We start from the raw sequence: 13688 nt of genomic DNA on the forward strand, positions 1-13688 counted from the left end.
GAAAAAACACCCTAATTAAGACTTTGTGTTAACCTGAGTTTGGTTAAGTGCCCGCCCGCCAAGATAGATACATAAGTTTCAGTTTGAATGAAGTCAAGTGTAAACCGTGTCAACAACCAGAAATTGAAGTGTAAATCTGGATGGTTTGAAGTGGAAACCTTAACATGCAAAAGTGTCTACCTCATTAGAAAAGCAAGTATCTACCGGCGATATATTCATTCGAGTATGAACCGGCGTCAACCAGTTGTCAAACTCCAAATATTTTGTTCGTAGGGGCATGAAGAAGTTGCTAAACCGGTTGTAAAGTGGCTCTGATAAAAACCATCATTGCTTTATTTTTTACTTTTCATCTAGTAACGTGCATGAATGGATATGGTGGGTAAGATTTGAAAACATTTGACATCAGCCGGGCTCTACTTTGCTTTTACTTTACTTCACTTGCCAGGTCATTGTTGTCGATATTGAGGTGAGGACTCTCTCCTTATTCTCGTTTTATTTCTCACTAAATGATCTAACAAACGCATGATTTGATTACTAAATATTGAGTCATTGACGAATATTCGAGTAAATTCACCTTTTTCTATGAAAGCAAGGATTGGGCTGGGTTGCTTATTCGTCGTCACGGAGCAACCCAGTACCTTTTCTTAGGCGAGCGACTGAGACGAGAGCTTTCAATTATGCCGTTTTGGTCAAATCCCAGGGCTCTTTCTGATTTTATTAAATACTTCTATGTTGTATGATAATAGAAAGTCAAGATCTCACTCGCTTTTTCTGCTTTGTATTCTCGGTTGTTGCCTTTTTCCACATCGATTTCTATAGGAGTTCCATCCTCAACCTATGTATGCTCAAAGAACTGGATCACGGAACTCTCAGCCCTTCGCCCCAAGGCTACGAAAACGTTTCTACTCCCTTTCCCTTCCCAACGTCATATCTTTCTTCGACAAGAAGGAAAGATCACTCTCTATCTAAATGATAGAACCACTGGCACGGTACATTTCACATTGGTAAGTCAAATCCTGGTGAAGACATCACGAGCAATGACACAACGACATCATCTCCACTTCGTAGCCCATCGATCTTCATTCATTGAAGCCAGGGCATTGACTGACTTTCAGAGATCGCTATAAGAAAGACATAAAAAAAGTTCTCCTAAACCTGTTCCTTTCCATTACTACTACTTGGAATTGGAAGTCTAGGAGCAGGACTAACCTTTTTCTTTTGTTTAAATAAAGTCGAGATGTAGCTTTCTCTATCTCAATAAATTATTCCACCTCCATTCATTGGAGAACAAAGCGTTATCTGATTAGATCCTTACTTCAAACTCAATCGAATCAAGTTTCCAAAATAGATGTGGAAGAGGCAAAGGGAAGAGCGGGGTTGCCGAATTGTTTCTCAGAGCCGGACGAAACATCTATCTCTATTTACAATACCCTTACCCCCAAGAAAACTTTGTCAAAAAGGTTGTCATCGTAATAGGGATTGCACCTCAACATGGCAGCCCTCAATTCTGCCAATTGTGTGTGACTTGTACTCTTCTAGGCTTCCTCTTTGCCTCAAGTGATTAAACTCATCAACTACACCAACCACATTTCTTACCTCAAACCTCTCTACAATCTCTTGAATTCACTCTTGCCAAGATACTTGTCCCCTATTCACTAAGAAACTGTTGTACCAGCTTTCAGCTCTCCCCCTAAGGTGCATAGCCGAAAGTTCTACCTTGTACCAATCCGTAACTTGGTACACCGAAAAGTAATGTTCACACTTTTGTATCCAAGACCTGGCCCCTTCAAATATTGGAAAATGAACTCTAGGAGGTTGATGTATCTGCTGCCCATATTGATATTGATTTTGCGGCCTTTGTTCTTGCAGGTATTGGTACGGGTCATGCTGTTGAGTTGGAAGCGGTTGGTTAAGGTAAGTATATATTGGCACTTCTGTTTTCATGGAATTTCCAGCATAGGGCAAAAGTATTGGTTGGGAAAATTGGATATTTGGTATTGAATTGGGTCTTGGTTGTGGTGGTGGAGGTGCAGGATTAGGTCTAATATTATCATGTTTTGAGCTGTGAGGAAGGCCATAGGTGGCTGGAAACAAGTGTTCGTGCCAAGGTTTTGAGGGGGATAGAGAGGGTTATTTTTGTGATTGGGTCTTTTAGTTGCTTTGCTACTAGAGGTCTAGGTGGTCAGGGGTTTAAAGGTCTGGAATAGGTGTGAGTGGTGGTCGTATTCAGTACCAATGGTACGGTAATTGGAGGTTCAGGCAGTTCAGGCCTAGGATAAGAGCTAGAGGCTTGTTGAGGGGTAGCCATGGTTTCAGCTTCACTGGCAATAGCTGGTAGGGACATTTGTTGTGGTGTTCTAGGAAAATGAACCATATTGCCCCTAGTTGTGTTAATCGAGCTATGCTCTTCTTCAACGCTCCGCGCCTTCAAAAAAGTAGTTTTGTTGCTTGCGCTTTAATTTAGGAGTTTCAATTTAACTAGCATATGTGCATTTGGGTTGTTGGCATATGTCGGCTACATACTGGATGCTTTTCCATCATTGTTCAACTTGCACAGAAACAATGGGTCCCTTCTGGTTTATTTTCTCCCTCCAAGTTTGTTCTTCACTGTAATGTGTGTCAACTCAACAAGAGTGAGCACACCCTTCCCGCTGGTCTTCTTCAACCTTTGTCTGTTCCATTACAACCTGGGTCTTCTATTTCAATGGATTTTCTTGAGGCACTCCCCAAGTTTTATGGTTATTGCTCAATACTTGTGGTCGTGGACCGTTTCACTGGCTCATTTCATTCCTCTATCTCACCCTTTTAGCTGTATACCCTATCTTGTATCCAGTAGTAAGTCTACTCTTCTTACCCCCTCTCCTCTACCTTTTGTGGCCCATCTATTAGCTTTTTGACCATCTTTGAGTCATAGCGAGACGGCTCTATCTCTTTTCACAAGTACAGCCGTAAGTACAGTTGCGGGCGTCAACGATCAGCAGTACTGAGCTACGGAAAGTTTATCGAATTATAGCTACAGAAAGTCTATTGAAAGGACCTAATCAAAGGCTACTACAGCTATAACTGACCCGCCTATGGAATCTATTGGCTCGGCTGAACCGACATGAAATGAAAGAGAGGAAGGCGGAAGCTATTGGCAAATAGAGGGGGGATGTTCTCCGTGTCTTTTAGCCCTCACTAGATGACAACTTGCTTACTTTTCACTTCTTCTTAAGCTTGGCAGACTAGTTCCTGACTGACTTGATAGTGCGATGAGCTTACTTGCTCTAGTTCTATCCTCAGGATTTACTTACCTGAGTACCTAGCACCGAGGATTGATGTAATTTACTTTCAAAAAGATGCTGTTGATGCTAACACACATATAAATAGATGTTCCCCACTGCTTGCTCCTCTTACCCGAATGGGGTTATATGCCGTAGTGAAACTCAGGGTAAAGTGGCAGAGGTATGACCTCGGGAAGAAAGAAAGATCGGGCGGGGAAAACGGGGTTCGAACCCGCGACTTCTGGCGTGACAGACCAGCACTCTAACCAACTGAGCTATTTCCCCCTTTCGTAACTACTGTCGATTCAACAGTCACCTACCGGCTACCTTTGTAACTATACCAAAGTAGTTGTACAACAGAATGCCCTTCGCCTTTAGTACTTTTCTTATATATATTATGTTATATACTAAATGTGTCAAAGCAATAGAACTTATTGAAAAAAAACAAGCCCATCTTTCTCAAAAAGGAAGAGAGGGTGCGCCCCCCAGAGAGAACCCCATTCTTTCAAGAAAGTTCTAATTAATTATCTAGAAAAAGAAATAAGGAAAATAGGAGTAAGCAAGTAGGGTCAACAAGATTCTAAACGAATACCACAAGTGACGGAACCGACGATGATGAAGAGATAAGGGGCGAAGGATATTTTTTCTATTATTCCAATTCTTATTTATTGATTATCTAATTTATTTAGATCCATGTTCATTTTCATTTGCAAATACAAACTCTCTTTCATTTTCTTTTTACTTTTGCGCTAAGGATAAGGGAACTGAGAAAAAAAGAGCTGGCTTGGCTGGTACATCAAGCATATGACATATTGCTTGTTCGGTGTGGTACACATATCTGTCAATGTCAATCAAGTAAGAAAATGCATTCCCACTGTCTGAGGAAAAGGTGAAGAATTGCAATTTATTGAGCTTGTAAGGCCCGTTGAAGTCCCCGAGAAAGGGTATAAATAGGGCTATAAGTAGGCCGTTTGCTATTGCAATAAGGGCTGCTCGCCTTTCCTTTTGACGGCTTGGCTTCCTATCGCTCCTATGTAGTGGTCGGACTTAAAAGGAGTCTTCCTACCATACCATCATGCATGCCTATGTTATAGTGCGTTAAGCTTCGCCAGAAGCAAGCAAGATGATGAAGCGAAGCTTCGTAGACAAGGCTCGTTCCGTGCTTGACTTACGAGCTCGTGTAGTAAGGCCTCACCCTACTTCAATAAGGGCTTATGCACTCCACTCGTAAACGAGCGTTAGAGCTTTTTGAGCGAGCGAGCAAGGCCTTCCTGGAGCTTCCCCCTTCCCTCACCCGAGAATTGCATTTCTGCTTCAGCTTCCCCAGTATAGTTGGTTTGGAGGATTAATTGATTGGATACCCAATCCGCATAACCTTTCAAAGTCACTACTTCTACGACGATAGGCGTAAAGGCATGATTAGTTCCACAAATCTCACTGCACTGACCATAGTAAACTCCTTCTCGTTATACCGAGATGGAGGTAAGATTTGAACGACCAGGTACATCATCACATTTGACACCCGAGGAAGGTACAACCCAACTACGAGGTACATAAGTGGGTGTTACAATCATACGTAGATGAGTTTTGGTTGGTACAACCACTCTATTGTCAACTTCTAATAAACGTGATTGACCCAATCCTGGATCATCTTCTGGAATCGTATAACTGTCAAAAGTGAGTGACTGTTCATCGGAACTGTTATAGTCCGAATACTCATAAGGTTGGGTCGACGCCCGCCTCCCCCCAAACTTGACTTGCAAGTTTCCCCGCAAAAAGCTCTCCACGCCTACTCTTATTTATAAAGAGCACTATTCTTCTTTAGTTAGGTAGTTCTCCCCCCTCTATGAGACCATAAGACCCCGGTGGAATCGAAGGCCCGCTTACTAATAGGCAAGAGGGGACCCTTTCTCGCCCAGCCCTACCTACATCAGTGAAGCTGGAACCGAGGAAGATAATGTTCAACACACATGAGACAAAATGAAGGTATGGGACGGCCAGTTCACCACGGAAAGGGATGCTAGTCGGCTTTGGCGAAGTTGTAGGCCCCAATAGATCAGATCTCAAGAGTGATTCCTCACCTATCCTGCCAGCGGCCAAGTCGAAGGCTCGAGTATAGATTCCCTATGCTCTTGTGAACGGCCGGCCCGTAGATCTAAAAGGATCCATAAAAAGACCGGAAAGTATGTTTGTCCACAAAAAAAACTCGTTCATGAGACCTCGAATTCCCACGTTCCAGCCTGCATTATGCCAGCAGGTCCCACCCCCAATTTCTTGAGTCACCCTTATCTAAGAAAAAGGACGGAGTCTATCTAGATCATAGGATCACTGTATTCAGAGGTCAATTCTCTTTCTTTGACCTCCCACCGTTCACGACATTCCTTGCTTCTCGCAAGAACGAATCCTCGGTGGAGGAGTAGAAGCGTTGGTCCCCTTCGGTCAAGTGCTTGTGCGTGCTCTTACCTACCGTAGGACCTCCGTCCCCGAAGCGAAGAAGGAGGAGCAGGAACAACAGGTTGTCCTCTCTTGGCCCAGTAGTTCTGCAACTACTACCGTGGTTGTTGCCAACGGGGATCCCCCATTCCGAAAGGTAATGGGACCATCCCTTAGGTCCAAAGTTGTATGCCACTGCTGTGGTGCCGATAGATTCACTATTGAAGCCCCGTTATCGGACATTGCAGGCTTAGCATCTATTTTTCGTATATCGCTCCACCACACCGAGAAGAGGTATGTGTACCTCCAGCAATAACAAGAATGGAACCATAGGGTCCTATGCTGGGAGCATTTCGGGGTATAGGTCTAACCACCTCAACTCCCCGTTTCTGGCATGCTATAGTTCTTTTAGTCTCTCGATGACGAGAATGGGAGATGCCGGTAAGCCAGATGCTTCGCGAACCACCGGTACATTTCATTTCACTTAAATCACCCTTGTTAAGAGGCGCACTCCGATACCATTGATGTCCAATAGCTTTGATAGTAATGGCTGGATCTACTAATACCCCGTCCATTGAGTATAACAGAGCAAATGATGGTATAGCAATGAACAAAAGAATGACACTTGGAAATATGGTCCGAATAATTTCGATAGTAGTTCCATGAACAATACTTTGTGGGATTGGATTAGTTTTCTCATTGCAATGCCATAAAGCGCGAACCAACATCCGTGATATGAAAACCAAAATAAGAATGAGGAAGAAAAAGATATCGTGATGTAAGTCAATGATTCCTTTTATCATAAGTGTTGCTGCGTCTTGAGATCCTAATTGCCATGGTTCCGCAGCATCACAAAGAGCGATTGTGAGGAATCGACATGATAATGAACGAAGAATCAATTGAATTTCCCATCTTTTTCAGCTCTGCTCCCAAAAAGAGAAAGGAAAGGAGACTGATCTAGACGTCGGCGTTGGTTTTTCCAACGAAAAACAAGAACATTCTTTCACGAACTTCCATGACAAAATGCTAGTTGCCTCGTAACGCATACACTGGAGCATTTGTCCCATCGATGAAGACTACTTACTATACGCGTTTTCTCAAGAGCAACAATGAAAAAAATAGGTGAACCTGGATACCATACTATTAAAGAGAAAGATACAGACTAAAAAGAAATCAAGGACCTCGTGAGTACTACTTAGGCAGTCGGCCGCATCAATTAGTCATGCCAATGAGATATCAAGCCCTCGATTCCAACGGGGCTACGGACAAGAAAGGTCCTTTTGAGATTCTATTTCCCCTTGGGTCTATAAAGCTGAACAGTTCGTGGGGATATAAGGAGATCACACTTAGACAACTATCTACACTACCTCTTTAATGATCCGGATTCCATGACGCATAATTCATCTGTCCATATATATTCCTAATTTCATATTCATCACCATTTCAAATCGGGCAAGGAGAAGTCATCGTGTTGGTTCTAGGATGGAATGATCTTTTGATCCAAAGATGCCGGTGCTAAAACCTCTTTTGTCTCTTTTAATAGGAACGCGAAGGCAAGAGCATTGAGGAAGCAAGGATTCTCCCATAACTAATTAATGCGGGAAAAAACAAGATTTCACTGAAAAAGGTGCCTAACCCCGGGATTTTTTGATACTTTTCTTGAAATTGACTGGATTTTGAAGAAAATGCACTCAACCTAACAAATCCTGATCAATTCAAGTGGTTAGTTTAAGGGGGTACATGGGGCTGACGCCGAAGGAGATAGGAATGAAGTAGGGCGGGCAGCTACCCAGAGATTGTAATGCCCTATCGACAGGGAATGCTGGTACCACCTATGGTGCTTGATAGTCTTCAATCCAGACGGTCTCGAGAGTACCTTGACCCATAGCATAGGGCTTGATGTGGCTTTGGGGCTTCCCAAAAGGTAATAGAATAGGTAGTTCAGGCACCATCATCAATATGTTGCTGCTATTGAATCCGGTTTTGAATCAAGCAGCAAGAGTCCGACCTCAGGGTCCACCATAGAAAGGCATTCCTCAGTCCCAGAATAGCATGCATACGGGAGCCATATTCCAATCATGTGACCAGACTTCTTCGATAAGCAAGCAGCTGTTCGCGTAGGCCCGGATACAGAGGAAAGGGAGGGGAAGGTATAGAAATCTATCAAAAGAGCACCTTAACAGCGATGCCTGGAAGGAGTCCCTCTTATTTTAGTATATAGGACTTCTTGTCCGCGGGACCTAACTAACTACCCGATCGACGGAAAATAAGGGCAAGTCAATACCAGATCGCACTCAACAAAGTAAATCGGGATGAATTCAATCGCCAAGACCTGCCACTGGCTGATTCCATAAGCACAGAAAGAAGGGTTTATGAATAAAAAAAGCTGCTCATTAGGGTCTCTTTTCATATCCGGCTATGTGAAACCCACGTACTCTTCTCTGAAACAGCCTACCTACCTTTTGCTTTTTCAGATAAGTAAATAAGCGGACCTCCTTTCCGGAGATCAAGTTTCTACTGGACTAACCACGGGTCTTGATCACAAAGTTCTAAGGTCAATTCTCTAACAAGAACAGACTCTGTCCACAAGGGCCATCAAGCCAACTACATGGAAGGACCCAGTCCCACATTCCCGCTCGTGTTCCATTTTCCTTGTGGTTCCCGTAGTCGAAGCAGCTTAAAGAAGGTCAGGTTTGGAACTCGTGAGGGATGTTTCATTGCATGTGGATCTTCCGCGCCTACTTTGTCCTAAATTTGGTCACCCATGCACTTTTCTAGTTAGGGCTCGACTGGGTCCTTTGATAATATAGGTAAGTCGGGCTTATTTTGAAGCAATATCATGACTACAATCTTGAGAGGATGACTACGTCGTTGAAGCTACAAAGTCCAACGAATGTTGAATCGACGCATGACGAAAACAAGGAAAAAGAAAAGGTGACTTCCGTTGATCAAGGAAATCGAAATGTATGTGCCGGTAGAACAAAGATTCCATTAGGTGATAAATTGATGCTGCCTGCACGCACAGATTCAGGAGATGACAATTTTAGCTTCAATATGAGATGAAAATGATGCATTCAAAAAGGAATGAGTGTTGCCCGAGTCGACCAAGAAAAGAGGGTAACATCAAAATTATGGACTACTGAGCAAGCTAACTGAATGGAACGGAGTGCAGGAGATTTCTGATTAGCTTCAGCGGAGGGGACCCTTAGATCCGAAGCAGAGTCATCATGGTCCTGTAACATAGAATAGCCTGCAGTAGTACTCCGCGATAATTCCACCATTTCCTGCAACAGTAGCTTTACACTGACAATCCTTCGCCCAGCGCTCACCACAACCAATCCAGAGAACCTTCGCGCGCCGATAAGCCTTCAGTCTATCATAAGAGGAATACTTGAAACTTACACTTAGACACTTGAGTAACCAATCAAATCGTACATCTTGTGGCATGCTCACCAATATTGACGTAAAGTGAGGTGATCAGGGTTGATGCTGTGATGCGAAGGGAAGGGGCCACTCAATTCAATTCAATGTCGTAATCCGACCTGGCTTCTCCTGTCCGCACTTGGGACAGATTGATACTCGTTTTTTGCTGGATTTGAACTTGCTTAAAAGGAAAGGACTCAGCTTCCGCAAAAGTGATCGATGGAGAAGCTCACAAGTCTCAATCCACCACTAGCTATCATTCAAGTTTGCACTTTTCGAGCTCATCCTTACCTTTGCGCTTTAGCTGCTTGTTCCCACTAACCCATTTCATTTTCTTAGCTGGATCCTTCAGAAAGTATCTCTTATCGCTTGTCCAGAGCCTGGATGTCAACCTTAGCCAGAGCCTATATCTCATCAGTCTCCATCTGAGCCTCAATCGTGAACTAAAGATGACGCGCAGTCAGCGAGGAATGAATTTGAAAACCCGCACTTGGAGCATTATTGCACTTGGGATAAAGTAGATGTCGAAATAGCTTCTTGTTCAAGTTCGCTATCGTGAGGGATGTCTATGATAATATGCTCACTACATATGAGTTAGTTCATTCCATGAGGTCGAGGAAAGTTTGAAACCATTTTAGAGCTAGGCGGGGTCTCTCAGATGCAGACTAACCCATTTCAATGTGAAGCATCGCATCCGCTTGTGATCCTAAATCTATTGATTGATTATTGACTTGTCAAGGGCAGGTTGGTGTCTTAATGTGGAGGAATTCCGTACCTAAGATAAGAAGTTTCATTTCATGCCTACCGTAGTCCCTATTTTATTGGGCATAGTCCCCCTTACCTACTCCCGAGAGTAGAAAATCAACATTTATGTCGTTCTTAATAAGAAAGAGATGCTCGGGTAGCAAAGTTGCCTACCATTAGGTATTGTTTGAGCCCGTAACTTCCATTTGGAGAGGCATCCTCGCTCAGTTTCAACTGGTGGTTACTTAAGTATATTTTCTCTGCCAGATTGTGTTTCAAAATTCAGACTTGTCTTTGTTAAACAACGCTTTCGGGTTGCCTAGACCAGAGAATTGAAGAAATAGAGACGTGCATTGCCTAATTGGTAGTTTATTTCCCACCATAGCTTTACTCAAGTGGAAATCCTTTGAATCGAACGAAAAGTTCATAACCGCTAGGCTGCATCGTCCCCTTCAACCAGAATCATCTAGATTACAGATTTCATAACTGCATTTTGCAAGAAGAGAGTGCCTCCCATTCTCTGGAGTAACGATAATAATAACACTCCACGTCGCCTTCAGGCTTGGATCCATGCCTTGCATCTTCTTCTTTCTTAGAGAAGAACTCAGATCGTTCAGATTCTTTGCCAGGAGAGTCCCTGGCTTTCGAGCCCTACTCATGGGAGTTTCTTTATCCATCATTGCTATTGGCATCTTGGCATTAAACAATTCGTTTATATAAACACTTTTGATATAGCAGAATCCTTCTCAGGTTGATTTGTGTGCCACTCGTCATCAGACAGTGAAACGTCCGGTCTAGCCCTTAGCTGAGGGATCTTCACTCCTGTCCTGCCATCCATATCCGTGCCCACCCGAACCATGTGAAAGAAAGTTTGTCAGAAATTACTTGTACTTGAGGGCAATGATAAAGTGAAGAAAATTATAGAAACAATGAAATGAAGCTATGGCTCAAACTATTGGAGAAGCCACCATAGAATATATCCATGAGCTTCTCAAGCACTTCTGCTTCCAATTACTTTGTGACGATTCAAAGAAAAAAGTGAATGATTTCAATCAAGAAAAGAATCATATGCTCGATCCGTCGTAACAAGAGGGATAAGAAAGTCTCAACTCCAACTGCGGGAGCATTTACTATTTGGAAGTGTGCGAACTTAGCTGGTGGATCGAGGAAACAGGAAATCCTTGTGGTAATGCCGTGGGAATAGGAGTTGTTAGAGTGAGGTATTGCAATGAAACAGATTGTTCAATAGATTTCTTCATTGCTAAGGGTAAATGGCATTTTCATGGTCAAAATTCCAGAGAGGAGTTCCGAGCTTCAAGGATGCCGGATCGCACCATTCATAAGATAAACCCTTGGGTGCCCGATGAGGCACAAAACAGATAACCAGACTGTGCCCTGGGCAAGGAAATAACCATGGCAAGCCACGAAAGGAATGAATAAGCTCCCTCCGGGCTCTCCCTTCGGAGTTTCACACCAGTGGAACTCACAAAAGCAGCGCATCTAATGAATCAATGAATCAGTGGGCAAATCATTGTGTCCATACATTTGATGTGCCTTTTGAAAGTCGCATTTGTTTTCAACAATCGGAAATGGGAATATTCCATTCCATGGCATAGTTCTCAATGTTAGTAAACGGAGTGCGTTATCAACTCAATAATAAATCTCCCCTACACCGTAACCGGATTACATTCATTCAAGTTGGCAATCCCCTGATCTTTGCTTCCGGTGTGCGATCCGAATTGACATATAATGACCGTAGTTAGCAGGCAATGGCCAAGGTCAGTGCATCTCGAACTAGTGGGTCACTATATCTAAACTATCTAATACAACTATTGAATGCGCTTTGAATTGCACTTCTGCTCGTAACCACTACGAACCGGAAAGGAAGGAAGCAGCTTTAGAGGAGGGATGCCGTCAAACAAAGGATGTTTTATATGCTAAAGATACCGGTTCAATATGTCATTTCCGAAACCGAGGACCACACCGCTGGGAGGACAACTCAAGCACCAAAGACAAAGGTATCGCTCGTAAAAGTGATTTTCATCATAGTACTCGCTCTAGCGTTAGGTTCAATGCAGCGTGTAAATACCTCTAGCCCTAGGGAAGGGGGCGTGCCATTCCCAATGGTGGAATTGCTTCTTGTCTGCTTTGCCGAGGAGAGCGCTCGCTACCCGATCCCCCTAAGCTAATGTAGTTCCCAGGTTGCCTACTAGATACCGTTTACGGCTATATCCGTGTAGGAAGCCGAGGAAAGAGATAATTGATAGTTGCCAAAACCACGTAAAAGAAATGAGATTGAACATATTTCAATTCAACAAATTCTGATTGTTTCATTATCAAATGCAAGGGATGTGGGACCAGGTTCTATTATTGGAGTTAAGCGGTGTAGGAGCCGTGCCGTTCCTGTGTATTAGCTCGTTGTTAGCAGCCCCGAAGGGCGTAAAGGGGGTAAAAGATTTCTCGGAAGCAGCTCTTCGCCTGTGGGAACTTGCTCTTTTCTTTTGTTTTAAAATGCAACCTATGCTGAAACAGCCGAATAAAAACCAAAAAGTAAAGAGGTGGATCAGTTGATCCTTTTCTCGATTGAATGCGCTTTTTATCTATCTATACCGGTACCAGGAAAAGCAGAATAAGCAGTTGAGCACCAAGAAATTCCTGTTTGAAGTAAGTACGAAGGGGCAAGAGAGACTGTCATAATATTACTATGGGAGACGGATCCTGTTAAGTCAGTACGAATGTGATACGAAAAATCCTCTTCCATTCTTTCCGGCTGGGCAACATGACTGATGGGAATGTTTGCTACTGCTTCGGCGTCCATCTCATACATATGTTCTCTGACCACCTCCATATTCCACGGCCCGGTTGCAGCATGGATAAGATCCGACACAAACATAGGTGGATCATTGGACCGCGGGCACAACGGCGTCATAACATCTTGTTTCTCAAGAGTACGTAGCAATCGGTCCTTCTTGGAGTTCAACAAAATGAACAGTAGCTAAATTGGAACTAAGGTGACCGATCATCCACCGGTGGGTAGAAATATGAATGTTGACTAGGGTCCCCTGTGCTCATTTGATTCTGAGTCGGCAGCATATCAAGCTCCTAGCCCCGCCTTAACAACCCTCATAGTGTTATGTCCCCCGATCGATAGCTTAATACATTTCAGTATTTGGCTTGCTTTCTTCATTTTCCTTGCGTAGGTAGAAACCATTCTGGGTGTGTCAGCACACCAAATTATATGACTATATTCAATATGCCCTGATGTCCATAGTACCGTACTCAGACGACCCTACCCTTCCTTAAAGAATAGTAGGATTACATTCATCGTTCCAGCTGTAAACACAGTTTCTAGTTTGACTGAATGAGAGTCATGCAATAGGCATCAGTAGGGAGTGCGAAAGCAAAAGCTAAGTGATCGGACTAGCACAGAGTGCATTTCTCCCAGGTAAGCTTATGTTCCTGATATCTGATACCTATGTTTGCTCCTTATTTTATTAATAATTGATCCAATTTATACGAAAAATACGTAGGTTGAAGAAGTTATCAAGAAAAATGATTGGGATCTTTCAATATGCTATTCTTGATATCATGTTTTTATTCTTGATCCTATCAAGTATGGATTCTAGATTGTTAGTTGGAGCATCCTGACCAGTCTGGTTTATTGTGATATGATCCTGAGGGACTCTTCAAATACATGTAGGGAGTCACACAGGTCTCCGACATATCAAATTGTATCTGGATTTGAGTCAGAGCATTTCCTCTGATTCCTAGCTCAGAAATCTTTGCTTTATTTACTAAAGATTGGAGCACACAAGCGCACATGCA

At 43.1% G+C, this 13688-nt stretch overlaps 1 protein-coding gene and 1 non-coding gene across 2 annotated transcripts; both read right to left on the reverse strand.

The window, feature by feature from the left end:
- Window positions 1-3474: 3474 nt before the first annotated feature.
- On the reverse strand, window positions 3475-3548 carry TRNAD-GUC (transfer RNA aspartic acid (anticodon GUC)). Its single transcript has one exon. It is a non-coding gene; the product is annotated as a tRNA-Asp (tRNA).
- A 569-nt stretch (window positions 3549-4117) lies between these two features.
- LOC120974233 (cytochrome c oxidase subunit 2) lies at window positions 4118-12792 on the reverse strand. The gene is given in 3 exon segments (XM_073507469.1): window positions 4118-4986; window positions 6208-6608; window positions 12608-12792. Coding segments are annotated over 3 exon segments (1071 nt in total). The 3' UTR covers window positions 4118-4501.
- Between the last annotated feature and the right edge of the window lie 896 nt (window positions 12793-13688).

This window comes from Aegilops tauschii, chromosome 2, assembly GCF_002575655.3.
Source record: "Aegilops tauschii subsp. strangulata cultivar AL8/78 chromosome 2, Aet v6.0, whole genome shotgun sequence".
In the NCBI taxonomy this organism is placed as follows: Eukaryota; Viridiplantae; Streptophyta; class Magnoliopsida; order Poales; family Poaceae; genus Aegilops; species Aegilops tauschii.